Source organism: Gavialis gangeticus, unplaced genomic scaffold, assembly GCF_001723915.1.
Source record: "Gavialis gangeticus isolate Ggan-Ray unplaced genomic scaffold, GavGan_comp1, whole genome shotgun sequence".
NCBI classification, from domain to species: Eukaryota; Metazoa; Chordata; order Crocodylia; family Gavialidae; genus Gavialis; species Gavialis gangeticus.
In genome coordinates this window covers 35,135,716-35,162,358 of record NW_017729001.1, presented here as the reverse complement: position 1 = coordinate 35,162,358, position 26,643 = coordinate 35,135,716, and the positions used below count along the sequence as shown (strand labels likewise).

The window sequence follows — 26,643 nt, the reverse complement described above, 5'->3', positions numbered from 1 at the left end:
AAGCAGCTGTGTCAGGGTGCGCCTGCCAGAAGTATTCCTTCTACAGCAAATATAGTCTTTGTGGATGAAGCTGACATTGAAGATGAAGCTGATAAGTTGGTGCTTTCCCAGAACGTGCTGAGGCTCATCCCGGACCCAAACTGGAAGCCCTCTGTAGACCAGGACAGATTCCCTGCTGTAAATTCTGACACCAGTTCAGAGTGCCCTGGTGCCACACTCCTGGACCCACCTATAGCAAAAAGGGCTCGATCCTTCTTTCACCTATTGCTGGAGGGGTGTCATTACTTGACACCCTGTGCAGAAAGCAGAGGTGGCCAAAAGGCTCATCTTCCCAGGGGGTTACTGTGTTCATTGCGCAAGGTCCCTGTTTTTCCAACCCTCTGCTTACAACAATACTGTTTTCTTCAGTGCTGTGTCAAGTAAATATTAACTCATCGTCCATCCCTCAATGCAGTACATCACAGCAAGGTGTCAGCTGTGGAAACATGCACACTTGTGAATGCCACAAAATGGCAGTACTATGGCACACCGAACACAGGAGGGACCCTGACCGTCACCTGGATGAACCAGACGCTACCAACCAGCCACGTCAATATAGAAGTCTGGGGGTACCAAGAAACAGGTAAACCAGGACTCTCGCTGAACATGTAGCTGCCTTCTTATTCAGTGTGTACAGTGCCTGGCACGATGGAGCCTCCAAGAGCTAGCAGGCTGTAGTTACAGTTGAGAAGGTAAATCCTATGGCTATTTGTTACTCACCATCTAAGCACATGTGAACGCGCCTAATTACAAATGGGGAGTCGAGTGCTCCATAGAACTTTTGAAAAGGACATTCTTTCCTTCATTCAATAGGGCAGGCATACTCAGAGACCTGGATGGCTGAATGGAAATACCTTTACACTCTTGGAAGGGAAGAACCCAACAGCGGAACATTTACTTTCACACCTGTACCTGCTCAAGCAGATTACAGTAGCTGGGAAGTTGGGGCTTTGAGAATCAGTCCCAGCAGGTATTCTGACGGACAGAGGCAAGTAACTGGCAGAGAACAGGTCAACGTTCGTTTTTTGCAGAAGCACAAAAATCATGGTCAAGGTGGACCTTGGTTTTGCATAAAGACCAGGGACTCGGCTGCTTCAGTTATTTACACTAAATCCAGCAAATCCTGATCTTTAGCAAAAAGATGCATTTTCTGAGAATTTAAAATGTAAAAATAGTTGGGTTAAAATTAATTACAAAGTGGGTTTTGAAAAATGTAGCAGCAAAGGTCCTGGGGTGTATCATCTGCTTTACCTGTATTTTTTTGTTTGACTACTATTTTCCAGGTTTAGCATTGCTACATGCATGAATTTATTTTAGCAGGAAGCAGTGGCTGGCAACGTTTGCGTTCCCTGGTGTTTCAGCCTATATACTTTTCCATGCTGTTCTTCCTGTAATTGACATGATCACACTGGTAATATGATCGTGCCTTTAAGCAAAGCCAAATTAAAATTATGACTGGAATTTCGCTTTCTTCTCTGGCATAATGCTGAAGAAGTCTGTTTGTAGGCTTGCATGCTCCTTAAAGCCCCACTGTTGATCCAGCAATTTCTTTTCCTGTTTCTTTGTGTTATCCTGCCTTGTTTTCACATCTGATCATAGTCTGAAGTTTGCAAACCATTTATTTTTGATGTTTTGCACTGTACTGATGTCACATACGTGCAAAATTTTATCACCCGAGTTACTGCTTGCTTCCTAGGAATGGCACGATCTCATCTTTCACTTTTCTTCTCTGAAAGCTTTAGCGCATTGATTTATCTCCCACAGTTATTGCAGAAGACTTCATATGCAGGTTGCTCTCCTGGTAAGGTGTCAAAGAGCTAAAATACTACAATGTAATTGAAGAGGCTTGCATGCAGTGTGAGGATAATGAGACAGTCTGGGGAATTACTCCTACAGAAGGGGCAGCCAGTAGTTTTCCCACTTGTGGCATGATCACCAGTAAAACAAAGATATGTTCATATTTAAAAGACGTTTCTTGCCACTGCATCCTCATGTGAAAAGATCCACTCGTGTCTGAGGAGGGTGACTATAAATCACCAGAGAGCATTTTTTAAAAGCCTCTGTAGCACATGTGACTGACAGGGAAGTGCTGTAGACGAGACACCTTCTACAGGGAAAGAGCCAGTGTATATTGCCAACATCTTATTTTCTTGCTACAATGCTGTTCTGGATATGTCACGTGGGCAAGAAAGGGATTTATCTGCTACAAATACAGAAGTCCCAAAAAGGAACTAGGAGGCATTGATCAGCTCAGGTCTGTGCCAGCCTTGAGAACAAACTCAGGACAGAGATTTACACTAGTTTAACTCTGCCTTTCTATTTGGACAGCAAGATGTCAGGAGAGAAACCCCACCTGCTCCTGGTGATGGTGAGGTGAGCTGACTGCACAAGACAGTGCCACTGACAAAGGCAATCAGATCATAATACCCAGATCACTGACTACAGGAGCCCTCTGCAAAACACATTAGCCAATCTAGAGAAGAACCCTGCATCTGGGAAGCCAGAGATGCTGGGTAGTGAGCAAACCAGCAGTGTCTAGAAGCGTGGGAAATCTCCATGGTAGAACACAGGCATACCTACGATCCTCCTCAACCAGTGTCAATCCAACCTTTTCTTGAATACCTTTGGTCATGGAGAATCCACAGCTCCCCTAGCCAGTCTATTCCACTGACTCTCTATTCTAACAGTGACATTTCCTCCAGATATCCTATCTAACTTACTTTGCTACAACTTCAAGCCACTGGTCCACCTCCTCCTCTCGTCAGCAAGACAGAACAGACACTTTCCCTCTTCCTTATGGCAGCCCTTCAAGTATTTGAGGACTACTGTCATGTCCCTTCTTAAGCACCTTTTCCACAAGATGAACATGCCCAGCTCCTTCAGCCTCTCCTCGTCTGACTTGTTTTCCAAACCCTCTCTCACCTTTGTTGCCCACCTCTGGATCATCTCTAACTTCTCCGTGTCCTTTTTAAAATGTGGAGTCCAGAACTGCACATGGTATTCCAGATAAGGCTTAACCAGTGCGGAATAGAGAGGCACTATCACCTCCCATGTCTTGCACCTGATGCAGCTCAAAAGTACATCTGCCTTTTGCACAGCTGCATCACACTACAGACTCATATTGAGTCTGTGGTCTACCAAGACTCCCAAGTCCTTTTCCATAGTACTGCCATCCAGCCATATTGTTTAATGTCATAATACACATGTACTTTGGGGCCTATTACCCTCAATTATTGCAACCAGAACCGATGGAAAGTGTAACAGATAAAAGGCAGAGAGATATGCAGAGGCCAAAGCCTGCTACAGCCATTAAGCATAAGGTCTGTCAGAACTACAGACCAATGAACGTGTGTCCAGACATAGAACAGTTTCAAAACACCATACCAGCAGAACAACCAACCATGAGGCAATCTCCTCCCAGGAAGGGCATTTACTCACTTCAGCATTAGACTACTGCTCTTTAAAATCAGTTTAATCTGGGACTATAAACTCTGTAACGCTATCTGCTTACTTGCTATAAGTCTGAGGTAGGAAACTGGTAGCAAAAACTGGCAGGAACTTAATGAAGCAGCCATTATAACCAAACCAAACTTTTGGCCGGTCAAGGTTTTCATAACACCTCCCCTACTGCGGTATTTTTCTGTCTTCTTCAGCAACATTCCTGCACTCTGGAGCTCAGAGCATGCCCTGGCCTGGCACCTTGGAGAAGACTTCAGGAAGGATGCAGCTGCCTGGGCGACAGACAAGTGTCTAAAGTGGGACCTGGGAGAGGAGAGACTCCCTAACTTCCTGAAGGAGGTAGCAGATTGCCCCTGCACGCTGGCACAGGCAAGGGCCGACACTGGCAGGTTCCACGTAAGTCAGCAGCAGGGCAATGCAGCTCAGTGTTTCTACCAGGACATGCAGGAGCTTTTACAGACGAAACAGTATTTATACTTAAAATGAAATAAAAGTAAGTTGCATTTGAAATGACATATGAGTCGTGGCAAGAGGTCAAAGAAGAGGCTAATTCAGGCCATGTGAGTAAAAAGTGACAGTTAATAAGGAGTTTTCCTGCTTTCTATGCCAAAGATGTTAATGAAAATACTCAAGAAGGTGGGCCACAAGATAGAACTGCAAGGAATTCATTAGTAAACTCCATCTATCTCAACAGCCCTATTTCTCTTTATAGCAGAGCTTACTGTCTCTCCCTCCACCTCCTTTGGCTAGTTCCTTACTCACAACAATTTTTTTAGCCCAGTCTGGTAACTACAGTCCATACAGAACATAGCTATCATATTTGGCTTGTCTAAAATCAAGGACGTAGCATTTAATTAAGTTAGTATGGTACGACTTACCTTTGGTAAATCCATGTTGCATTATATCCCATTTTCCATTCACTTTCAGGATCTTTATTTTTTTTTCTTTCAAAATCAGATCTAAAACCCTGTGAATTATTGAGGTTACTTTACTGGACTCCAAATATAAAGACTACATTTGCCATTTTTTCAATATACCACCACCACCCCTCTCAACTTGATAAATGTATTGGGAACCTTTGCTAACTTTGGCCATATTCAGGTGCATTTTCATGGAGAGAGAAATAGGCTAATTGACAACAGCTATTTTGCCACATGTAATGTTTTGGCTGCAAAGGATGGGGGTAGACTGAGCTGTTCAAAGACAAGTTTAACCTGGGCAAAGTATTTTTCTGTATCCTTGTTCTTAGAAACAGCTGAATTGAGGCAGACACAGATTCATAGATGTTTGGGCTGGAAGGGACCTTAGCAGATCATCAAGTCCGACCTCCTGCCTTGGACAGGAACGAGCACTGGGGTCAGACAACCCCAGCCAGGTGCCTGTTTAGCCTCCTCTTAAAGACCCCCAAGGCAGGATAGAGCACCTCCTCCCTAGGAAGCCCATTCCAGATTCTGGCAACCCTTACCGTAAAGAAGTTTGTCCTGATGTCCAACCTAAACCTGCTCTCTGTCAGTTTGTGGCCATTGTTTCTAGTTACTCTAAGGGGTGCCCTGGTAAACAGAGCATCTCCTATTCCTTGCTGCCCACCCCGATGGATTTGTAGGCAGCCACAAGATCACTTCTCAGCCTTCTCTTGCGGAGGCTGAAGAGATCCAGGTTCCTCAGTCTCTCCTCATAGGGTTCTGCCTGCAGGCCCCTAACCATATGGGTGGCCCTCCTCTGCACCTTCTCGAGGTCGTCCACATCCCTCTTGAAGTACCGTGCCCAAATATAATAAAGAATATTTAACCTAACCAGGTAAAGATTTCCCCCTTCTCATGTACTTCTAATTTCCTAGGGTTTGATAATAGGAAGTGTTGGGTAACTTTATGAATGAGTGGTGCTAGCAGAACAGTCTATAGCAATAACAGAGGTGGACTGCTACGGGGTTTAAAAAGGAGGGTTCTTTATGATGGATGAGGAAGGCCTGAAAGATCCAATTAGAAAAACTGTTTCAATACAGAAAGCCATAAATAGGTACCACCCTGGGTCAGCTGGAAGCTCCCCTAGATGTCTTTGATACGTTGTGAACTCTCATCCCTAAAATCAGATGGGTATGTTATTAAGTCGAATGCAAAAAACATTTAACAGCCTGACCAAAAGTTCTTTCCCTTCTCAACTGCTCTTACACAATTTCTGAGTTTAAACTATGCTTCTATTTCTTTCAGTTTTCCATGGCAGACAAAATTTAAATTTTTAATGTAAGACACAAGCCAAATTCTCAACACATGCACCTTTTTTGTTTTTTTAAGAAGAAACAACTTGCGTCTCTTCTGTAAATCTTGAAGAAGCAAAATGGACCTTCATGCCTGTGGCTTTGTAGCATGTTCTACTTATAAGGAAGAAGTGGTTGAAAAATATGGGATATTGTTTGACGCTCTAAAAACTGTTTATTTTACATAGTTGAAACTCTAGTAGGAATCTCTCCTTTTAGTTTAAATTTACCACAGAAAGATCTGACCAAAAACCATGTTAATCTTTGTTCCAGTGAAAAACTAGCACAGGAGTCAAATAAGAAGAAAGGGTAGATATGCGCCTCCACAGATATATATAGAAAGAGTGAAAGCACAAGCTTCACTTCATCAGATGGTGTCAAATAAAATTTATAAAAGGCCTTTGGTAGTTAATCTGAACTATGGAGTTATGGCCAGCATCTAGCATATCTGTATGCCGTTAAACAAAATAAAACAAAGCAAAAAAAGGAAGAAAACAGAAAACACATAAAACAAGATGCTTCAAAAGTACAAACATTTTCTCTTTCAGACCGACTACGGGTGTGACATTGAAAAGGGAAGCGAATGCACTTACCATCCTGGAGCTGTGCACTGTGTACGGGGAATTCAGGCCAGGTAGAGACCTCGTTCTCTCTCAGCTAGTATTTGATAGAATAGTGCTAAACTGTTCAAGACCGTAAATATGAGTTGCCGTTAAGCTGTTATAATCATGTTGGAAAATCCTCAGGTTTCCTTCCTGGACATGCACTGTGTACTCTTTATTGTTAGCAGCAGTTAAACACCAAGCAGGACAGCTCTTCTCCCCTTGCCATCCCAAACATGAAGTTCTATGTGTCATTAAGTTACTTACCCAGTGCTCGCTCAGGTGCAATTTAGGCCTTATTTATGTTCCAGGCATATAGAGTATTTTTTGCCTGGATCCGGAACTCTTTTGCAGCAGTAGCCTCTGTTCTTCTCCTATTCGTTGGTAGTTCCTCTATGCTGAGAGCAAGTCATTATAGCCTTGTCCACACCAGATAACTGCCCCAGTTTAAATACATTTAAAAATATTAAATACAATTAAACTAGTATAAACCCCTAAAGCAGACACAATTTAATTATTTCAGCCTTGCCTGTATCAATTTAGCTTAATTCTGTAAGCTGCTGTTTTCATCTATTTAATTAGATCAATTTAAAATCAGTTCTTTTTAATCCGGTTCAACTTTTCAGTGCAGATGAGCTGAATAGAAACATCCCTTTCTGTCTCTTTGTGAACTAGAGACTCCTTCCGAGCTCCAGACTCAAACATTTCTTACAGAGTGAAATGCTGAATCCTATTTCTCCCTGCATTTCTCCCACCAGCCCACAGTATGCGTCTGGGCAGCAGTGCTGCTATGACTCGACAGGTACCCAAATCCTCACGGGGGACTCCACAGGGGGCAGCACACCTGATCGAGGCCACGACTGGGGTTCTCCGCCTTTCAAAAGGCCTCCCAGGATTCCCGGCTTTTCCCATTGGCTTTACGACGTCATCAGCTTCTATTACTGCTGCCTGTGGTCTGGCAACTGCCACCTGTACATGAAGCGCCGGCCCTCCAGCGACTGCAGGACTTACCGCCCCCCTCGAGCTGGTAAGGACGTCACCGAGCCCCTGTCTCAGAGAAGGAGCTTCATGAGAAGGGATTTACCCGTCTGGTCTCAGCAGCACTGTCAGAGTCTGGAGCCCACCATGCCGGTCAGAACTGGCCAGCAGTGGCCCCAGCACCGGCGCCCGCCAACAGATTGCCACAAGACTTCTTTGGCAGTGGCAAGGGCTGCACTTCGACTCTGCTCCCAGGGATCCTGGACTCTGGGTTTCCGCGTGAGCCTTTAGGAACAAGGCAGAGTTTGCCAGACAGTTCCCAGTGCTTTTTGCCACCTGCGAGTGACCTGACAGTGCTGCCTATGGCAGGGAGGCATCCATGAATGTGGTCCTGGGCATTCCCAGGGCCTGGACAAGCTGGTTTTCCTAAAGGGTCATGAACGGCTTGTGCATAACGCCGACTAATTTTTCTGTGGATGGTAGGCTGTAATGGGACTAGACTACTTCTGCTTAAATAAGAAACCAAAATGGTCTGCAGCCAGGGTGCTGGGTGGAGGGGCAGGGTGAAGGGCACTACACTCTTAAGAACCTGTCCTGGGCCCCAGTCTGTGCGGCCTTGCAGCAATGGCTGTGCCTCATAAACCGGGAGCACATCACTATCCCTGATTTCCTGGGGTTTATTTAACTGCTTAACTCATGTATATGATGCAGCATCTGCCTTTGGGGACCCGCACTTCCTCACATTCGATGGGCTGAACTTCACATTCAAGGGCCATGGGGAATACACACTGGTGGAGTCCAATCTGACATCTCTAAGAGTACAAGGGAGGACGCAGCCTACCAGACTTCCCAGCGGTAAGTTGGTGAGAGAGACAGCAGCGCTGACCAAGGCAATTCTTGGGTTAGACGGTTTGGTTCGGTTCTGAATATGGAAACCAGACCTCTATCCTCTCCTCATCCTTAACCGATTCCCACATGCCCCACTTCAACTCTTAAGTTACCATGAAAAAAAGACAGGATTCTTGATAAAATGATTAGGATGGTTCACACTTTTGTATGAGATTTAAAAAATAAAGTACGAGAGTTATAGTTCTGTCCCATCTAACATCAATTCAGGATTAAGGCTATCAAAAAGTGGCATGCTCAGAGTAAAACTCTCGCACTCTAAATGGCTTGCACCAGCCTTTCGTGTGATAAGCTGTGATGAGCTGATGCAGCTGTCACTGGAAAGAGAGGGGATATAGTAGCAAAGGATGGCTGGATAGTTGAAGCAGCAAGGAAGACAGAACATAAGAGCAAGAAAGATAATATAAGGCAGTGAAAACATTTTGGACAAGCCCATCTATCAGTAAATTATATCAATAAAAGCAAATTAGGGAATTAAAAGCTAAGGTCATTAATTACTAATGATAATCTGTTAAGGGAAGAGTAAGGTATAGGGCAGAAATGCTTTTTTATCTTTTTATGCAGAGAATTTTTAGCTCCAAACAACTACAGAAAAAGAAAGGATCAGATATACCCCCCAAAAGACTTACTGCTTTAAATGAATGTGAAACATGGACACTTAGTACAAAGTAATACAACATAAGTAAATGCCTTTAAAAATAAAGAACTGAGATGACATTTGGAGCCAGGAAGGAAGAAATCATGTGTGGAAAAAAGAAAGAGGGAATTGTGGGATGTCTGTGAAGAGCCAGGTAAAGCAAATACAGTGACATATGGCAAGTGGGACTTGTGGTTACAATACCACGTCACAGACTAGCTAAATCTCTCCTTTGGGGGCCAGTTCCAATGGTGTTTGATCTGAAAGACAACAAAGGAGAAGATGGAAAGATTATACTGAACAAGACCTAGGATCTCTTAACGTTAATAACCAGCAGTGGGGAAAATAGGGAGAGCCAAGGAAAACCTTTGAGAATAGACGAGAACCTTCACAGACCTACAGAGCCCAAGAGCAGCCCGTTCTGGATGGGACTGATGCGGAGAGGCACTGCCTGGTCCTGGTTCCTCCCCAGCCCTTTCAACTACATAATTTCCTTAACAAATACATTGCCTTGGCTGCAGTTGTCTGAGGCTCCACTCAAAGACTGCACACATGTAAGGGGTTGCAGTTACTCTTCTGACTTAGCTCTGTGCCTACCATTGGAGTCTGAGATCTGGGGAGAGGGCTGGCGTTCCCGATTTTTGAATGCTTAGTGGTTCAGCCTGAACATAGATTAATATTAGTAGCAGAAGGAAGGTTTTTATGTGTTTAAATATAAGCCTGACAGGCCTCAAATCAATTTTGATTATACGTAATCACTTTTACTAGAGTCTATATTTTGCAACCTTTGGGGTGCTTAGCGTGCTCCGCATGGGGCTTGGGGCACTGTTTTTATTTGATCTTGTTGTCGTTTGCAAGGAATGGCGGCACAGGTAACAGGCTTGTCTGCTGTGGCCATGCAGGAGAGTAACTCTGATGTGATCGAGGTACGCTGCTCGGAGTACTCGACCCTGGAGGTGCTGCTGAACCAGGAGGTGCTCAACTTTTCTGAGCAAAGGTGGATGGATTTGAAAGGTCAGACCAATGGATGGGCGTCTGCCCCTGCTCTGCTTTTGTTGAGGTCACATTTTTCAGTCCTACCTGACCCTTGTGTGGTGAAAGGTTGCACTGGCTGTAAATGCTTCCAATCCCTGCTTTCTGCTCAGTGGTGAAGGTGGCACCTGCAACTCACTGTGGGGAGGATGTGAGGAGCAAGCATGGCTGGCCCACAGCATCCCAACCAATGTGTTTTCTTGCTTAACCTGTCCCTCTGAGGCTGATGGTGCTGGGGGCTAAAAGGAAAGGCAGGGGCCTAAGCAGGGCGTGGGCACCAGCCCAAAAAGCTGCAAAAAGAGCTGAGGCCTGGGTCACCACGATGGCGCTCCATCCTATCTGTATGTTACAGCTGGGATTCCGGATGGTGCCACGTGACTGATTCCCATAGCTGTACCGGCCTGTAGGGCTATGGTGTTTTTTCTGCGCAGCCATGGTCACTCCCTCTGCCCCAGTGACACTTGTCTGGACTGGCCCCATGAAGAACACCAAGCACGGCAGTAGTGCCTCCAAGAGCACAGCCCTTCCCTGAGCCTGCTGCAGTGCAGGCAGGGCACGCAGGTGACAGCAGAGGAACTGGGACTCAGGCCCCTGCTCCCCCCGTCCTGTTAGGGGTGAGTTGTTGTGTCCCCAGAGACTCATGGAGGAACAGCGACTTGCCTCCACATGAAGGAAAATGGAGTGAGAGCTCCTTGCTCCTCCATCCACTTTTGTCCCAAAGGGCCAGGATCAGACACATCAATCAAAATATAATGGGTAGCCAACACTCATAGTTTCATAGTTGGTCGGGTCGGAAGGGACCTGAGCAGATCATGAAGTCTGACCCCTGCCATGGCAGGAAAGAGTACTGGGGTCAAACGACCCCAGCAAGGTGTTCAAACAACTCGATTCCCTTCTCCCCCACCCATGCCCCAAGATCTTCCAGCCTGCCCCATGACCACGCTCATTAATCCTCTGCAAAGAGAGGCTATGAGGCAATATGAGTGCATTTACTGCAGTCATATTGGTCTTGGCTGCAGTGTACTCCACAGTCAAGACCACCTGGTTACCCATTGCAGCAGGTTAACACACAGTCTAAGCACGACTGAAAGTCGACTGTGGAACTGGTAGTTTTCCCTCACGGGGAACTTTTCTGTGGCCAGTATATAATGGGGTGGTTGTTGCAGACGGTCATACGTGTGCAATCTCTCTCTCCGTCCCAGGCCTCTTCCTCTATTCTGCAGCGGGTCAGAACGTCACAGCGATGTTCTCCTCAGGGGCTGGCGTGGAGGCGAGAGGCCGAGGAGGTTTCTTAAGCCTGACAGTCCTGCTGCCAGAAAAATTCATGAATCAGACCCGGGGCCTCTTGGGGGTAATGAACGACAATCCAGGGGATGAGTACACCTTCAGAAATGGGACAACCATGCCGCTTGATGCCAGTCCACAGCAGCTGTTTGCATTTGGAGCTGACTGTAAGTGGGGTTTTTTCAGTCCTGTTACTCCATTCTCATTTCTCTGAATAATCACTTCAGAAAAAAATCAACGCCAATTATTATTTGTAGAGAGTGAACAATGAGCTCTTCTCTGAAGTGCCCGTCAGGAAGAGGCGCGTGCCTCCTCCCATGCTTGGAATGGGCAGTCACACAGGCAGACCTGTAACCAGCACCACCGGCCTTCCTTCACTGCATTTGTCCCCAGACAGGCGCATTTCCTACCTCCTGGCATTCTGGGATGCTGAAGCGTTGGACACCCAACAAGAGACAGCAGGAAATAAAGAATGGCCACAGAAACGTAACAACTCCAGGGTTAGTCATCCCCTTTCCTCAGGATGTGAGCCGTGAGTCCATTCAGATAAATCATACTTCTGACAGTAAAGTATGTAACTACAGGGTTGTGTTAGCTGAAGATTCACAGACTGCAAACACACCATTTGCATTAGGTAAAACAGTCAGAGGAGGACAGCTTCCATTCGATGGAAATGCCCAGACAAGCATCTCTAAGGCACAAAGCCTTTCTGGCCTAAATGCCAACAAGAGTAAATGATGCCGGGGATGGAGGATGTGGGAGGTCAGGGGATAGTGGCCTAAAACCTCCTCACTTTGCCACTTGTTGGGGCCTTTATCAAGCACAGCTCAAACAGACCCCTTCCTCCTACAACAAGCTTTCCATCTCTCAAGGCATTAAGACAGGTCACCCCAAGAAACTTAGAGCAAAGAGATAGCTCCAAGGAGGTTTTGTTTTTGAATGTTTAATTCAGAGGTTTTCAACCTTTTTGAGTCAGTGTACCCCTGGGGGCCAGACACTGAGCAGGGAGGTGGGGGGAGGGGGTAGCGCGCAGCCGAAGGCAGAGAGGTGGCAGCCACCATGTGCAACCTTCTCCCGCCCCCCGCATCCAGCCAGGCAGGCAGTGCCTGCGCAGGCTGGTGTGTGGCAGCGCTCCGCCCCACCTGCCCACGCATACCCCCTAGGGCCTTCTCAAGTACCCCCGGGGTACACGTACCCCCAGTTGACAATCCCTGTTTTAATTTGATAAAACCTAAGTTACCAAGTTTGCCGGCGACACCAAACTCTGGGGTATAGCACCCACACCTGAGGACAGGAGGGTGATCCAGGTGGATCTGGACAGACTTATGAAATGGGCGGACGAGAACCTGATGGTGTTCAACACCAAAAAATGCAAGGTTCTCCACCTTGGGAGGAAAAACCTGCACCATCCTTATAGGCTCGGCAGTGCTACGCTGGTTAACTCTACAGATGAAAGGGACTCGGGGGTCACGGTTGACCACAAGATGAACATGAGCCTTCGGTGTGATGCTGCGGCTAGTAAAGCGACCAAAATGCTGGCTTGCATCCATAGATGCTTCTCAAGCAAATCCTGGGACGTCATTCTCCCCCTGTACTCGGCCTTGGTGAGGCCGCGGCTGGAGTACTGCGTCAAGTTTTGGGCTCCACAATTCAAAAAGGATGTGGGGAAGCTTGAGAGGGTGCAGAGAAGAGCCACACGCGTGATCAGAGGTCAGGAAAACAGACCTTACGACGACAGGCTGAGAGCCGTGGGGCTATTCAGCCTGGAAAAGCGTAGGCTCAGGGGTGATCTGGCGGCCACCTATAAGCCTATCGGGGTGACCACCAGGATCTGGGGGAACGACTGTTCACCAGAGCGCCCCAAGGGATGACGAGGTCGAACGGTCACAAACTCCACTGTGACCGGTTCAGGCTGGACACAAGAAAGAACTTCTTCACTGTCCGAGCCCCCAAGGTCTGGGACAGACAGCCGCTGGAGGCGGTTCAAGCGCCCACTTTGAACGCCTTTAAAACACATTTGGATGCTTACCTTGCTGGGATCCTATAATCCCTGCTGACTTCCTGCCCCTGGGGCAGGGGGCTAGACTCGATGATCCTCCGGGGTCCCTTCCAGCCCAAATGGCTATGAAATCTATGAAATTATTTCTTATCACTATGACATCAACAGACATCTAATAAACTTTTCTACCATTCTCCGGAGAGATAAATGCAATGTTATTTGGCCTATTTATAATTAGGCTGAACCAAGCACTAATCTATGGGCTATGGCAACACAAATACTAAATAACAATGAAAGTTAAAAAGGGGAATAATCCTGTCAAAGAAGGAGATGAGTTAGATGCAGTCTAATACGTCTCATCATCTCTAGGTATTGGATATGAATTAATAGAAGATGGTGTTGTTTTGGACAGTCTGGGTGACAAGGATTTCTGCCGGGTGCGGGGAGGGAAGGACATCACATGCTCACATGACATATCTGATTGCTGCAACTCATAGTCAGACTGTCCAACAGGTAATTACTGAGCATACAGTGCTAGGACCAAGTATTGGGTTTCTCTTTAAAACTACAGGTAAGGGAAAAAAGCCCCCTCCACTGATTTTACCACAGAACTGATTTTTTTCCTAAGATATATTGTGGATTAGTAGCAAGCCTGGAAAGTTTCAACTCCAAAAAAGGAATTTTTACAATGACAATAGTATGCCAAAGGCCTTACAAGAAAGGGTCCCACATAACCTTAACTTCAACAGCAGTGCCGGTATTTAAATAGTAATGTATAAAACACTTCCATTAACAGCCTTTCCCATGTGTATTTTACAGTGCCTCATATTGAAACTTATGCAAAGAATGATGTTGGCTATAAGAGAAAGCGCATTCTTAATTGCGCTGTAGATAAATTTACACATATAACACATGCCTTTCTGTCTCCTTAGGGGCTGTTGGCAACGAAACTTCTCTCTTTACTTATGACACGCAGTTCTTACTGAACACCTTCTACGGGCCAAAGCACAACTCTTCCTTCCTACCAGTGTTTGTTCCTCATGAAGACCCCACCGACCCCCTGGTGCCACAGATGACCACGCTTTGTGACTCAGACCCTTTCTGCAGGTTTGATGTGTTGACAACCAGAAGCCTTGAGGTGGGAAACGCTACCAGAATATCCCATCAGAATCACAAAGCGTTGGTGGAGAGTCTGCAGCCAGGTGAGGTAGCCCTGATCAGGGCAGCACCCGGACAGAGGACACAGCATCCATTATCACCACAGCACCCCACCACGATTCAGTGTAGGGACCCCTGAAGATCGGAGCAGCTGCATGTGACTTCCCGAGGATGAGGGGGCGGAAGGAAAGAGTCTCACCAGGAGGAACTATCCTCCATTGCAGCAAGGTGCTTTGTGCACTGTGGGACCAGAGCTACAAGTCAAAGGCCTACTTTTTAGAAACCTGGTCCTCAAGGTAGAGTCCCGGATCCAGCGCTAGGTGTCTTGACATGTTGGGAGTTACTGCCTCAGAAGGGCAATGCAGGAGAAAGAGACCAAGCAGAGAGCTGCTCTACAGGTCCCTCTCCATCTTAGACACTCAGGTTGCTAGGGCCAGTACGCTGCTTCACTCTGGTAGCTCTGTTAGACTTAACGTCTCCTGTCCTTTTCCCAGTTATGTTTAAATCACCACATGACTCGCTGTGGGATCAGCTTGTCAGGCAGACTCTGACAGGCATTCGTAACACAGCTCTCTTCCCTTAGTGGTCTCTTGCGGCTGGCTGGATCACCCTACCAACGGGAGAAAGGAAGGGACAAACTACCTGATGGGCTCAACTGTCCAGTTCAGCTGTGACCCAGGGTACAGCCTGGCTGGGTCAGAAGAAAGAACCTGCCAGTTGACGGGGGCCTGGTCAGGGAAAGCAGCCAGCTGTTTGCCAAGCACAGGTATGTATGTTTTCTAAAGTGTCCCCAGCTGTGGATACAAACTGTTCATGCAGGCATGGCCATCTCAGGAAAAAGCAGTACCAAAAAACCACAGCAAGAGAAGTGCTTGACAGAAGCTAGAAAACTAGAAAGCAGATGTACTGCAAAGACATGCTTAATTCAGAAGAGCTGTCAATTATCTCTATCATCAAATGTGTCTAATATTGCCAAGCATATACGCTGTGCATATGATCACCCTTGGGCCTGGTTCTTAACAAAGTGGCCTGTCACAAGAGCCTATGGCCTAAAGGAATTAAAGTCAAATGCTTCCTGAGTAAATGCTCTAAAATATGGTTTTAAACTCATTCTTACCACATTAATAACCATAGTGGAAAATGCATTGTGCAATTAAAAAACTTTTACAGAAGGTGGAATTAAGATTCCACACACATTTAATCATCAGCATGGCTTGATTTTTAGTTCCTTATTTCGTTACCTTAATAATTGCGTAACAGGTTTTTAAATTAAATATAGCGTGCGGATGCCGACACATCAACAGAGTTCTAGGTGCTTTCCAGACACAAAGGAAGTACCTGCCTGTTTTGTTGTTACCCTGCTGCCTTATGCCCAATTTAGATTTTAAGCACAAGAAGTCATCACTCGTTTGGTCTGTAGAGTCATGCTGTATCATAGTATCACAGTACTTGGGGTTGGAAGGGACCTAATCAGATCGTCAGGTCCAACCCCCTGCCCCAGACAGGAACGGGTGCCGGGATCATATCACCCCAGCCAAATATCTGTCCAGCCTCCTCTTGAAGACCCTCAAAGCAGGGGAGAGCACCGCCTCCCTTGGCAGCCCAGTCCAGAGCCTGGCAGCCCTAATTGTGCAGTAATGTCTCCTGGTGTCCAGCCTGAACCGTCTCTCTAACAACTTGTGGCCGTAACTCCTAGTAACCCCAGGTGGTGCCCAGGGCAGCAGAGCCTCCCCCAGTTGCTGCTGGTCCCCCCTGGTGAGTTTGTAAACACCCACCAGATCCCCGCTCAGCCTTCTCTTGTGGAGGCTGAAAACTTTAGCCTCTCCTTGTAGGGCCTGCCCCGCTGCCTCTGGACCAAGCCGGCGGCCTCCTCTGGACCCTCTCCATGTTGTCCACATCCCTCCTGAAGTGCAACACCTAGAACTGGAAGCAGTACTCCAGCTGCGGCCTGACCAGTGCCGCATAGAGGGGGAGGATCACCTCCCCGGACCTGCTTGTGATGCATCTGTAGATGCACGACAAGGTGCAGCTAGCCTTACTGACCGCTTCCTCGCATTGGTGGCTCATGACCATCCCAGAGTCAACAATGACTCCAAGATCCCTTGCTGGCACCGTGTTGACAAGACGGGTGTTCCCCAAACTATGGGGGTGTTGCTGGTTCCTTCTCCCTAGATGCAGCACCTTGCACTTGTCTGCATTGAACTCCACCCTATTCTCATCCGCCCACCCCTGTAACCCATCTAGATCTAGCTGGATTCTGTCCCTCCCCTCCAGCGTGCCCACCTCGCCCCACAACTGTAGTAGCCATGCAACATAAAAATGCGGCAGCTTTGTATAACGAGCAGTCTGATTAGGCTTTTCTAATGTCACTTCAGCAACACTACAAATGCTTCAGGATAGGAGCAGCAGGCGAAATCCTGTTGTAAGAATCAGCGGCGGTTCTGCCTTTCTCTCTGCTTCCATCATTTCTCTCTCCACATACCTAGACGCAGCCTCCTCCATCCTTCTGCGTTTTCAGAATACTCTTAGCCTCAGTCTCTCCTGCCACTTGCAACAGCTTCCCCGCATCTCCGAATCTCACTTGCTCTCCTTTTTTCAAATCCACCTTAAAATATATCCACCCCCATTTGCTTGTGCCTCTTACAGCATGGCTACACTACTCCCAGACTGATTTGGGAGTGCTGCTATGAACACACACCCCACCCATGGTTCCTGCTCTGCCTAACCACATACTGGAAAAGCTACCAGAGCTGCTGGTTGCATGGGCCCAGGCTCATACTCCCAGGCTTTCCATCTCAGGTTTGCTTGCGGGCTGTGCCCAGCCCCTCTCTAACAGCAGCAGCAGCATCATATTCTTTGTAAATCGGCATGTGCAGAGCATGAGCGTGTGGGTCTCCCTAGTGCAGTTGGAAGCAGTGTAGACATACCCTCAGTGTCCAAGCAGGACCGTGTTGGCAGCCCCTCTACCCGCTCACGAGTGCACTGGGTATCAGCTCATCAAAATCACCAAGTCAGTGACTGCCTGGCATTCATGGTGATCGTGCATTCTGTGTGCAGCTGCCCAGGTATTGTTTGCACATGGTCTCCACTTCTGTTTGGGAGATTGTCTTCCTGTTTGGGGCCTGGGGAGGGAATGCTTTCACTTCTCCAGCCTACACCATCTTAACACCATTTATCTTTGCCATTTGCCCCATACTACCTATGGTCCGGTGCTAAATTGTCTCATCCTGTACACAAAAATAAGCTGGAGGGAGTCAGTCACAGCTAGGACACGTGTCAAACCTCCACAGGGCGGCACTGTTCCAGAGCGTCAGCACCACCCAGCAAAGCATTAGGTGTAAACAGGCCTTTCGAAAGCCTGAGCACATTTCTTTGCAAATATTCAGCAATTAAGTGACGACAGCAAATTCTTGAAACCAAGTCTCCTCTACCCAGAGAAGTTGTGGAATCTCCATCCTTGGAGGCTTTTAAGACTCAGCTAGACAAAGCCTGGCCTGGGATGAGATCACTGGGGACAGTCCTGCTTTGAGCAGGGGGATGGACCTGATATGACCTCCAGAGGTCCCTCCCAGCTTTCATTTTCTGTAATTTTATGAATTCACAAACAAAAAAAGCACAAAAGTTTATCATCGACTAGTTCCTGAATAGTGAATGGACCGGTCCTCGTGGTACTAATACAGCTATCAATACCGACAAGTCCTGCCACACGAGCCAGAGTGGCAGCACAGGCCTCTTATGAGCAGAAGGAAGTTTAACATACACGTGGAGCGCAAGTACTGGAAAGATGTGGGCACCGTCTAACTACCTGGATTTCAGACTCTGACAATGAACAGCGCTGGAATGCCTCCTCTGCAGGATTCACCCAGCAATAGTGACGTATCTATCGGCAGATGCTTGCGTCTGCAAAACTGATACCAGCAGTAACTCTACTGTTGCCTGTAGGGAGTGAAACTGGAAAGACTGGGCTATTTTAGCTTGTTATTATGGTGGCGTGCCCTGGTCTGCCCAGACCTGCCCAGACCTGAATATAGGGCAACTTGTGGCCAAAAGCTTGTTTAACATCTCTCTCAACTATACAGTTTGTTGAATAAATGATATCACCAATAAAACCTTGCTTCTGGGCCATTATAGTACAATGGTAAACATTCTGAAATATAAATGCTTCAGAAACGTGAGATGTAACTAGGAATGGTGGCACATTTCTGTGTTCATAGGAGTAAAGGCGCTTCCTTCAAAGCCCAGAATGGAATGAAGTCTTCACAAAGAAAAGCAAAAGCTTAAGCAAAGACTCAGCGGTGAAATGTTTTGTGAAACTGCAAAATAAGACAATTGTCTGTTCCTGCCATCAACCACATGCCTGTTGGACAAGAGCCAGTTAGTCTCAATAAGCAAACTGGATGTTAGCATTTATGCTAGAGAGAGGCAAAAAGCCAATGCTGGAAGATCAAAGGGAAAGCAAACTGGAAAACATTCAGAAATTAGCTCTGCTCAGTACGGTGGAACAGTGCCATTGTTTCATGGATAAGCAAATACAAAATGAATGTCTTTCAGTATATATTTTGGGGGTGCGGAAAGTTTTTGGTTTGTTTGCCTTTTTCTATACAACAACAACTTTCCTACTAATCAGAGCTCTGTATTTTACTTCATTTTTTATTCAAGTTAAAAATGGTCCTTTTCCATCCTCAGGGAAGTTGAGACGGACAGCACTGCTTTCCCACAGGAAGCAGGATACTGTAGCCGAGGCAGCATAATGTACAAACTACATGCAAGCTTCCTCTCAAGCTACTCCAGTGAATGCCCTCCGGTACTAATATTCCTGAGCATCCCCTGCATTTTATTCCAGTTTTCACTCCATGCAGTTCTGCTTTCACCTGTCCATCCCAACCTGGACACTTCCTTTCTTCTTAGGGGCAGGTCTCTTCAGAGTGATTTGGGAAAACGGACCAATCTCATACCTGCTGTTTCTAATTGTGCAATGGTTTGTGATATGCACTCCTGCTAAACCAGTTTTACTTCTGACTTAACAGATTTGAACTGCAGGGTTCAAGAACAGATTTTGGCCATCTGTATTTTCCAACAAGAGTAGTTGGTATGATCAACTGATTTTAGAGGGAGAACAGCTCCTTGTCATACCTGATGTCACTGAACTGAGTGATGAGAGCAGATATTTGCCTCCCCTACAGCAAGGAAATAGATTCCTGCCTCGTCTTCATCCACTGGATCAAGCAGAGTGATCAAGGGCCTTCATGCCATAAACGTGTGAATTAAATGACTCAAGGGCCACCTCCAAACTACCAAGTGTTGGACCACCATCTGTACCAGGTCTGGTAACAGATGAGGGATGGCCACCTCCAGTCACGCAGTCAGGAAAGCATTGCCACACCTCCCCCCCCCACCCCCCATGGCTTGCAGTGGGACCCTGTCTCACCTTAGGGAGGAGTGCTGGACGAGCCAAGCTGGCAAGCGAATGCTCCTTCACCACCAGAGCAGTCCTCAATGCATGCCCACACTCCCTCCTTTTTTAAGATTGGGTGAAACAGTCTGATATGATGATCCCAAACACATCTCACAGGCAGACAGGACCCAGCTGTGTCACCTTTTATTTTCAACACTACCGGCCTTTCTGTCACAATCCCTTGGACTAGCCAAAAATCAGCATCTGGATGAAAGACAGTTGGCTAGAGCTTAGGCCAAGCAAAACAGTGACAGTGGTGATGGTGGAAAGAAGGGAATGCTTTGGAAATCCTGCAACTTTCCATTCTGCCGTCTGAGGGTTTCCACAGATTGCTTATTGTGGGATAAATGGGTAGTCACAGTAGCAGAAAGGCTTTCTTCTGTTCAGTCCCCCCATTTTAAACACTGGCCTGAGCACTGTGCTCTGCAAGCGTTTGACCTCCAGCTCTCTATTCCAAGTGACGAGTGCTCTGGCATTAAAAAGCTTCTATTCGTTCTGGATACCTTTGATTAATACCAGCCTCCAGAAGTATGTTATCCTAGCACCCTGCTCAGTATATTTGCTCTGGATGTCTGCCAATCATCAGATCAAACCCAAGGTCTGGGTGTGGATGGATGAACAAATTGTACCAAAGTAAAAGGCTAAGGAGGGCAGTTACCAGGCATCAGCTGCTCTGCTCTTCAGTAACTGTTTCGTACGTCCGTTCTATCTTGTGGCAAATGGAAGCTAAACTAGGGCAGTTTACTTCTGAATGCAACAACTGCTAAATTATGATTGATCAGCTTCTATTTACCGTGGGCTAGGATGAATGTGCGAATCAGTTACCACAGAGTGGCTTGTGTGTGGTAAATCCTCTTTAACTTGGTATAGTTTACCTGTTCATACCTTCCATAATACAGATTTAGTAAAAGGGTGGGGAGGTTGTTTTGTTTTGTTTTGTTCGGAGGAGGTTAATAGCCCTAAATGTTAATGTCTCAATAATTGGAGAAATTAAAATGAGTAATTAAGAAAAAGGTGGAAAAAACCTGGAGGGCGGGGTGGAAGCCACTTAAAGAAAACCACCATTGATTTTGCAAAATCCCAATTTGTATTTGAAATTTCAAACTGTTAGACTTGAACAGTGTTGCTTTCAGTATTGTTTTCTTTAATTAAAGTCCCCATGGAAACTCTCTGCTAATAATTATTCCGATATGCTTCCAATTATAATCCAAGTGCAAGGCCTTACCACTGCCACAGCAGCTTCTCTTCACACAGCAGCATGCAGCCAGGGAGCAAGAAACAACTCCCGGAAAAGAAACTTAGCGAGTGGAACACGAGCAGGCACGAGCATATAGCCTCTCCAGAAAGTGTAACTTTGGAAGACAATGTTGTAGAGATTCGTCTTTACCTTGTGTGCATTTGTTCTCCTCATATATGCCATATGCTTGTCTTTGTATGGATACAAACTCCTTCTATTAACGGCTATAGGTTCTTGAAGCTTAATTTCCTGACCTGGATCTCTGTAAATGGAATTTTTCTTCCTTTTTTTCCTTTTCTTTTTTTTTTTGGAAGGCTGAGACAAAATCTCAAAAATGTTTTTAAGCTTCAGGAGAAAAAATAATCATCATCAGGTTTTCTATCTTGAAGAAAAACAGTTCTCAATAGGTAGTCTCCAGGAGAGACCCTCAAGAATGTCTGAAGCCAGGCAAGTACCTGTATTTTGATTTTAACCAGACTTCACAATGAGTATGAGGAGACTTTGGAACAAACTACCCAGAAAAGCAGCAAGTTCTCCATCCCTTTATCAAGATGGCATTCCTCATTGGAAGATACATTTTAAGCCAAACACAAGTTATTTCAGGAGTAACTGGATAAAAAAAGCTCTTGAAAAAGCAACAGGAAATTTCAGGTGCTTGGTGGGAGACTTGTGTTAATTACTGCATTGAATAAGTGCGTCAAAGCTCAGATTCATTGCTTCTCTAGCACAATCAGCAGCCGGGGAAGGGGAAAATGTGCTGCTGATTGGCCAAGAGGCAAAAACCGCAGCAAAAATAAGAGAGCAGAAATGGCACCACTTGTCACAGGATGCTGCCGGGCTTTCAGTAGGCTGCAGAAAAGCACAGATTTTTGTGTTTTAAGTGGAGATTTTCTGCTTTTTTCCCCACAGAAAACTAGGATCCCTGTTGATTACTACCCTTTGGGCCCAATGATCCAGCCAGTTTTCTATCCATCTTTAGAGTCCTTTCATCCAACCTGTACTTCCTTAGCTTGCTTGCAAGAATGTTGTGGGAGACCATATCAAAAGCCCTGCTAAAGTCAAATCATATCAAATGCCTTGCTCTATCATGCCCACTGCTGTCCCCACAGAGCCAGTCATTTTGTCATAGAAGGCAGTCAGGTTGGTCAGGCATGACTTGCCCTTGGTGAATCTGTGCTGACTGTTCCTCATCACCTTCTTCTGCAAGTGCTTGAGGACTGGCTCCATGATTTTTCCAGGGACTGATGTGAGGCTGACCAGTCTGAAGTTCCCCAGATCCTCCTTCTTCCTTCTCTTCTATAGTTGCCCTTTTCCGATCATCTGGGACCTCTCCCAACCACCATGAGTTTTCAAAGAGAATGGCCAGTGGCTCTGCAATTATACCTGTCAGTTCCATGAGACCCTCAGATGCACTGCATCTAGCCCGATGGACTTGTACACATCCTGCTTTTCTAGACAGTCTCTAACCTGTTCTTTCACTGCTATCAACTCTTCACCTCCTCCCCAAACTTTGCTGCCAGGTGCAATAGTCTGGGAGTCGACCTTGCCTGTGAAGACTGAAGTAAAGAATTCATTGAGCACTTCAGCCTTTTCCACATCATCTGTCACTAGGTTGCCTCCCCTGTTCAGTAAGGGATCCACACTTCCCCAGTCTTCCTCTTGTTGCTGAGGAATTGCTCCTTTCATGTCCCTCCAGAAGCTTAGGAAAGGTGATATATTTTCAGAATCTCACCTTTTCACACTTTTTAGCATAAGTTTTTGATAAGTTTCTTATCATTTATAGTTGAGCAATGTTAACTTTCTTGGATAGCAGAACAAACATGCGGCGTCTATCTTGTCTTCTCTAAAACCATTAACACGTATTTGTGGATTTAAGCTTTGAAACAAATTTTATTCCTGTGAAGCAAAAATGAACAGGTACAGTGAGAGCAATCTGTAAGACAATGAGATGTTTAGGAAAAGGGCACTCACCTTCCTGTTGAAGCTGTGAGCGTTGAAGTTGTAGATCAACTCTGTAGGTTCATAATATTATTTACACATTATCACTATTTTTTACTGGATTGCATTGGACTTCAGCCAGCTGTTCTGACATTTAGCACAAGGGATTTTGGTGAAATCCTACAGTCTAGTGGTTTCTTTTTTCCCCTCCCTAGATACAAAGATAAGAACATTAGCAGGATATCTATAGCCTTTAGAAATCTCTCTCACCTTCAACAATATTCAGTTACAAATCTACCTGAAGGCAGAATATCATATTCTCATTTGTTTTCCTCTCCCCTTTTTCAGATAACCACCAAGCAATTCTCTTTGGCTCTATATTCGGAGTTCTAGGCTTTGTAATCTTGGCAGTTCTAATTTTCCTGTTGTACAGAAAAAGGAAGAGGTAAGAGTCATTCTAATAAACTATAAGAAGGAATTAAATAGGCTGGTGCCATATCTACTTACAAGGGAAAAAGTCTGGAAAGGACTGTTTCTATGCGTGTCCCTTAAGAGAAGTATCAGGTCTCGTCTATCCAGTTTCTCCTGAAGGACTCTGGATTCCCGATGGAGCATTGGAAGGACGACATCAGAACCAACCAGCACCTGGTCAGTGGAAAGGGCAAGGGGATTTAGTCAGAATGTGTATATATATATTTTTATTCCATACTTAAAAACATATAATTTCAAAACTGATGTGGTAGCTAAACCAAGCTGATAAATTGCAGAGTCACCTAAAAATGCATCACGTGGTTTCATAAGTCATCATGTAACTTTACCCATTGTCTCTCCTTGCTAGCCACAAAGAATTTCTGGATTTGGGGATGGCTGCTTATGAAAAATATTTTTTATTATTTTAAAAGCTATTAAACTCCTTGGTGTTTTCCAAGTAATTTAGACAGGATCCCACTGGCTTCCTGCCTCTGAAATCCCACATGACCTTTTCCATGATGCAAACCAGTCTTCTCTGTAGATATGTCTCTCTTGCATAACAGCATAAGGGTCCTGTCCCCCCTTCCCTCTCACTGGGTGAGGACGAAGACCTTGCTGTCACAGCACTCCCAACATTTTTGCTTAGCCAGGAAAGCTCCTGGGGTGAGACAGAAGGCATGGGATTGCAAAGTGCCATTATCGCAGGTGACTCCATGGTAGCCATCACTGAGCCCTGCATTTAAAACAGTCTGTAAAACATTTTTCTCAGACACACTTATACCTTGCATGAAGTATCAGTGTTGGCTTAGGATACTTGTAACACGAAATACGTATAGATGTGCCTCATAACTGCAAAAAGATGCCAATGAAACTCATGTCCCACTCTGCAGCCGTCTGATCTGTTAACTGCATAAGCTGGCTGCAGAGATGCAAACACTTTACTGTTTCACAAATACTTTAGAAGAACTTAGAAAGATGTCACCGAGAGCACGCGAGGCCTACGTCTGCCCAGATGTCTGCTCTACTGGGTTTTGGCGGGGGGAGGCAGTATGTTTAGCTGAGAAGCTCTTTTAACTGGAGAAGATTATTCAATGATCTGGTCCATCCCCAACATCTCACAAACGACTGTCATCTATAGTATACTCCCCAGTATTTTGGTCAGAATATTTTTAAACGTGTTGAGTGCTGTGTCATACTTTATACATGAGAAAGGAAAAGAAGGCACAGTAACTCTGAAAACCCTGCCAGTGGCCAAATCTCTGGTGTTGAGGCAACGAAATGAGGGAAAAAGGATCAGATCTCAATGTAAAGTAGGGCCACGCAGTTACGCGCACATGCCACTACCTGATATGAACATGACAAGAAGCAACTCTTTTAGACATTAATAGTGCTAACCTCAAGTGTTTGAAAACCTTGAGTCTAGGAAATCATGAGTTTAAGAAAAATAATATTTGGGGGGTTTTACTTGCTTTCCTGGTTTTGAACATTTAAGGTATGTATCTGCAAGTTTTTCTCCAGAGGGCTTGCTTTTAACAACCCTCCCCCCTCCCCCCCCAAAAAAGAGTTGAGAACCTTACTGAACACAAGACCTCAGGAGCTGGGGCTTAAAAAAAATGTCAGCTGTCAACAGATTTGCAATTAAATCGTAAGAGCTGGCTCTCCCAGCTGCAAGGCTCTCCACACTGCTCCAGTCCCAGCCAGACTGCGCCCTGCACCCTCGGGACGCTCGTTATAATTCCCAGCAGCTGGCCAGGACCAGCCTTCAAATCCCAGGACTGTGCTGGCTAAAACAGGATATACAGTCACCCTAATTAAATGTATTCTCACCGACCCATTTTCACATACTGAATGGTTTGGTTTTTTCCCCACAAAAAAAGCTTAATATTTTTTAACAGGATCCACTGCTAGGGGCAGAAGTGGTGCCTCTTTGTGGCCGCTCTAATCCCGTTCCTTGCACTCTGGTATCCCTAGGTCCCCTCTTCTGCCATGCCTGGGATGTTACTACTGTGTGGTTGCCTACGGGGAACCAGAGGGTGGTCCTGGGCACTCTGTGCTGCCCCTGCCCCTGCTCTGATCCCACCCCTCCACCCCGTCTTCCAGCCTGGCCCACCACTCACCAAGCCTCTGCCCTACCTGCCAGCCCTGCAATAGGCCAGGCCTCTCTGTGGGGCATCTTCGGGGCCCTCCTTTCCTCCCCTTCAGCTACTCCCATGGCTTGCAGCCTACACAGCGCATATCAAGTCAAACACATGCAATCAACTGCAGCTGGGGTGCCTTTCTCCAAGCTCTCCCACAGGCTTCTCCCACTTTGGGCCCTCCCGGGTGCTTGGTCCTGCTTCTCAGTGCCACGCACAGAAAGCTCCTTCCATTCGTGCTGTCAGGTTCTGTCTCCACTTATGCTCAGTGCTTTACAGAGCTCCCTGCTCCCACTCTGCAGTCATCAGACTGCCCTCCATGCTCGGGTCCACGGAGCTACGGGCACTTCAGCAGGCCCTGATCTAACAACTGAGCTGCCAGCTGCCCGTTATCTGGGGCTCTGCTGCTTCCTGCCTCTCCTGCCCAGCCCTTCTCTCAGTGACAGGGCTTGGCCCACACGGCAGTTGGCAAATCTCTAAATTCATACAAGATTCATAGTTTGCTGAAATGGGAAGGAAGTAATATTACCTCAATACATTTCTTGTGAATTATCTGCTCAGCAGGTAACACCCCCCTGCCCCCGGGGAAGGCCGTCTCTCCGAAGAGGAGATATGTTTTGAGACCATCCGGACTTGGCTGTCCTGCAATTGACACAGAGCCAGCCATTTGCATCAGCCCCAACCCCCTTAGCACAATGCTTCACCATTAGCTTTTGGATGCCTCTTTGGAGCTGTTTCCATCTTTCGCTTTCCTTTTGCAGAGCGAACCTGAGCCCAAATGACCCCGAATCCGTCGCAGGAGAGAAAGAACTGATGCCAGTCAGAGGGACGCATTTGTGAGCAGAACAACGAGCAGCGCAGCCTGTGAGCGGGAGCCCACGAGCCACCTGCGCCTCCACCTCCACCATCACCTCCACCTGGAACAGGCGTCCCGGGGCCACTTCGGGTTGTGCCTGCCTGGCCTGCCACGGCCCGAGCAACCAGGCCGAAGTTGGTCCCCGAGTCCTTTTTCAAAGCCAATGTTTAGGCAGTGACAGGCTGTAGCGATGAAATAGATGT

The 26,643-nt window shown here is 46.3% G+C and overlaps 1 protein-coding gene and 1 long non-coding RNA gene across 4 annotated transcripts in view; one reads left to right on the top strand and one right to left on the bottom strand.

Moving 5' to 3' along the window:
• The window catches only part of SUSD2 (sushi domain containing 2), a 35,239-nt gene extending 8,792 nt beyond the window's left edge, over positions 1 to 26,447 (top strand). The window contains exons 4-15 of the mRNA XM_019507368.1: positions 455 to 622; positions 853 to 1,027; positions 3,693 to 3,894; positions 6,301 to 6,386; positions 7,113 to 7,381; positions 8,044 to 8,187; positions 9,734 to 9,889; positions 11,110 to 11,358; positions 14,123 to 14,392; positions 14,932 to 15,114; positions 23,327 to 23,423; positions 26,346 to 26,447. Of these exons, the coding sequence (XP_019362913.1) occupies positions 455 to 622; positions 853 to 1,027; positions 3,693 to 3,894; positions 6,301 to 6,386; positions 7,113 to 7,381; positions 8,044 to 8,187; positions 9,734 to 9,889; positions 11,110 to 11,358; positions 14,123 to 14,392; positions 14,932 to 15,114; positions 23,327 to 23,423; positions 26,346 to 26,424 (2,078 nt within the window). The 3' untranslated portion in view covers positions 26,425 to 26,447. The remainder of the gene's footprint in view (positions 1 to 454; positions 623 to 852; positions 1,028 to 3,692; positions 3,895 to 6,300; positions 6,387 to 7,112; positions 7,382 to 8,043; positions 8,188 to 9,733; positions 9,890 to 11,109; positions 11,359 to 14,122; positions 14,393 to 14,931; positions 15,115 to 23,326; positions 23,424 to 26,345) is intronic.
• On the bottom strand, positions 20,753 to 26,416 carry LOC109290642. 3 transcript variants are annotated; one of them, XR_002095636.1, is made up of 6 exons: positions 25,757 to 26,416; positions 24,196 to 24,198; positions 23,486 to 23,623; positions 23,277 to 23,400; positions 23,012 to 23,189; positions 20,753 to 21,385 (listed from the first exon to the last, which is right to left on the bottom strand). It is a non-coding gene; the product is annotated as an uncharacterized LOC109290642 (long non-coding RNA). The 3 variants fall into 3 exon arrangements; XR_002095637.1 differs by lacking the exons at positions 24,196 to 24,198; positions 25,757 to 26,416 and adding an exon at positions 23,958 to 24,189; XR_002095635.1 differs by lacking the exons at positions 24,196 to 24,198; positions 25,757 to 26,416 and having other exon boundaries at positions 23,486 to 24,189.
• Positions 26,448 to 26,643: the final 196 nt, after the last annotated feature.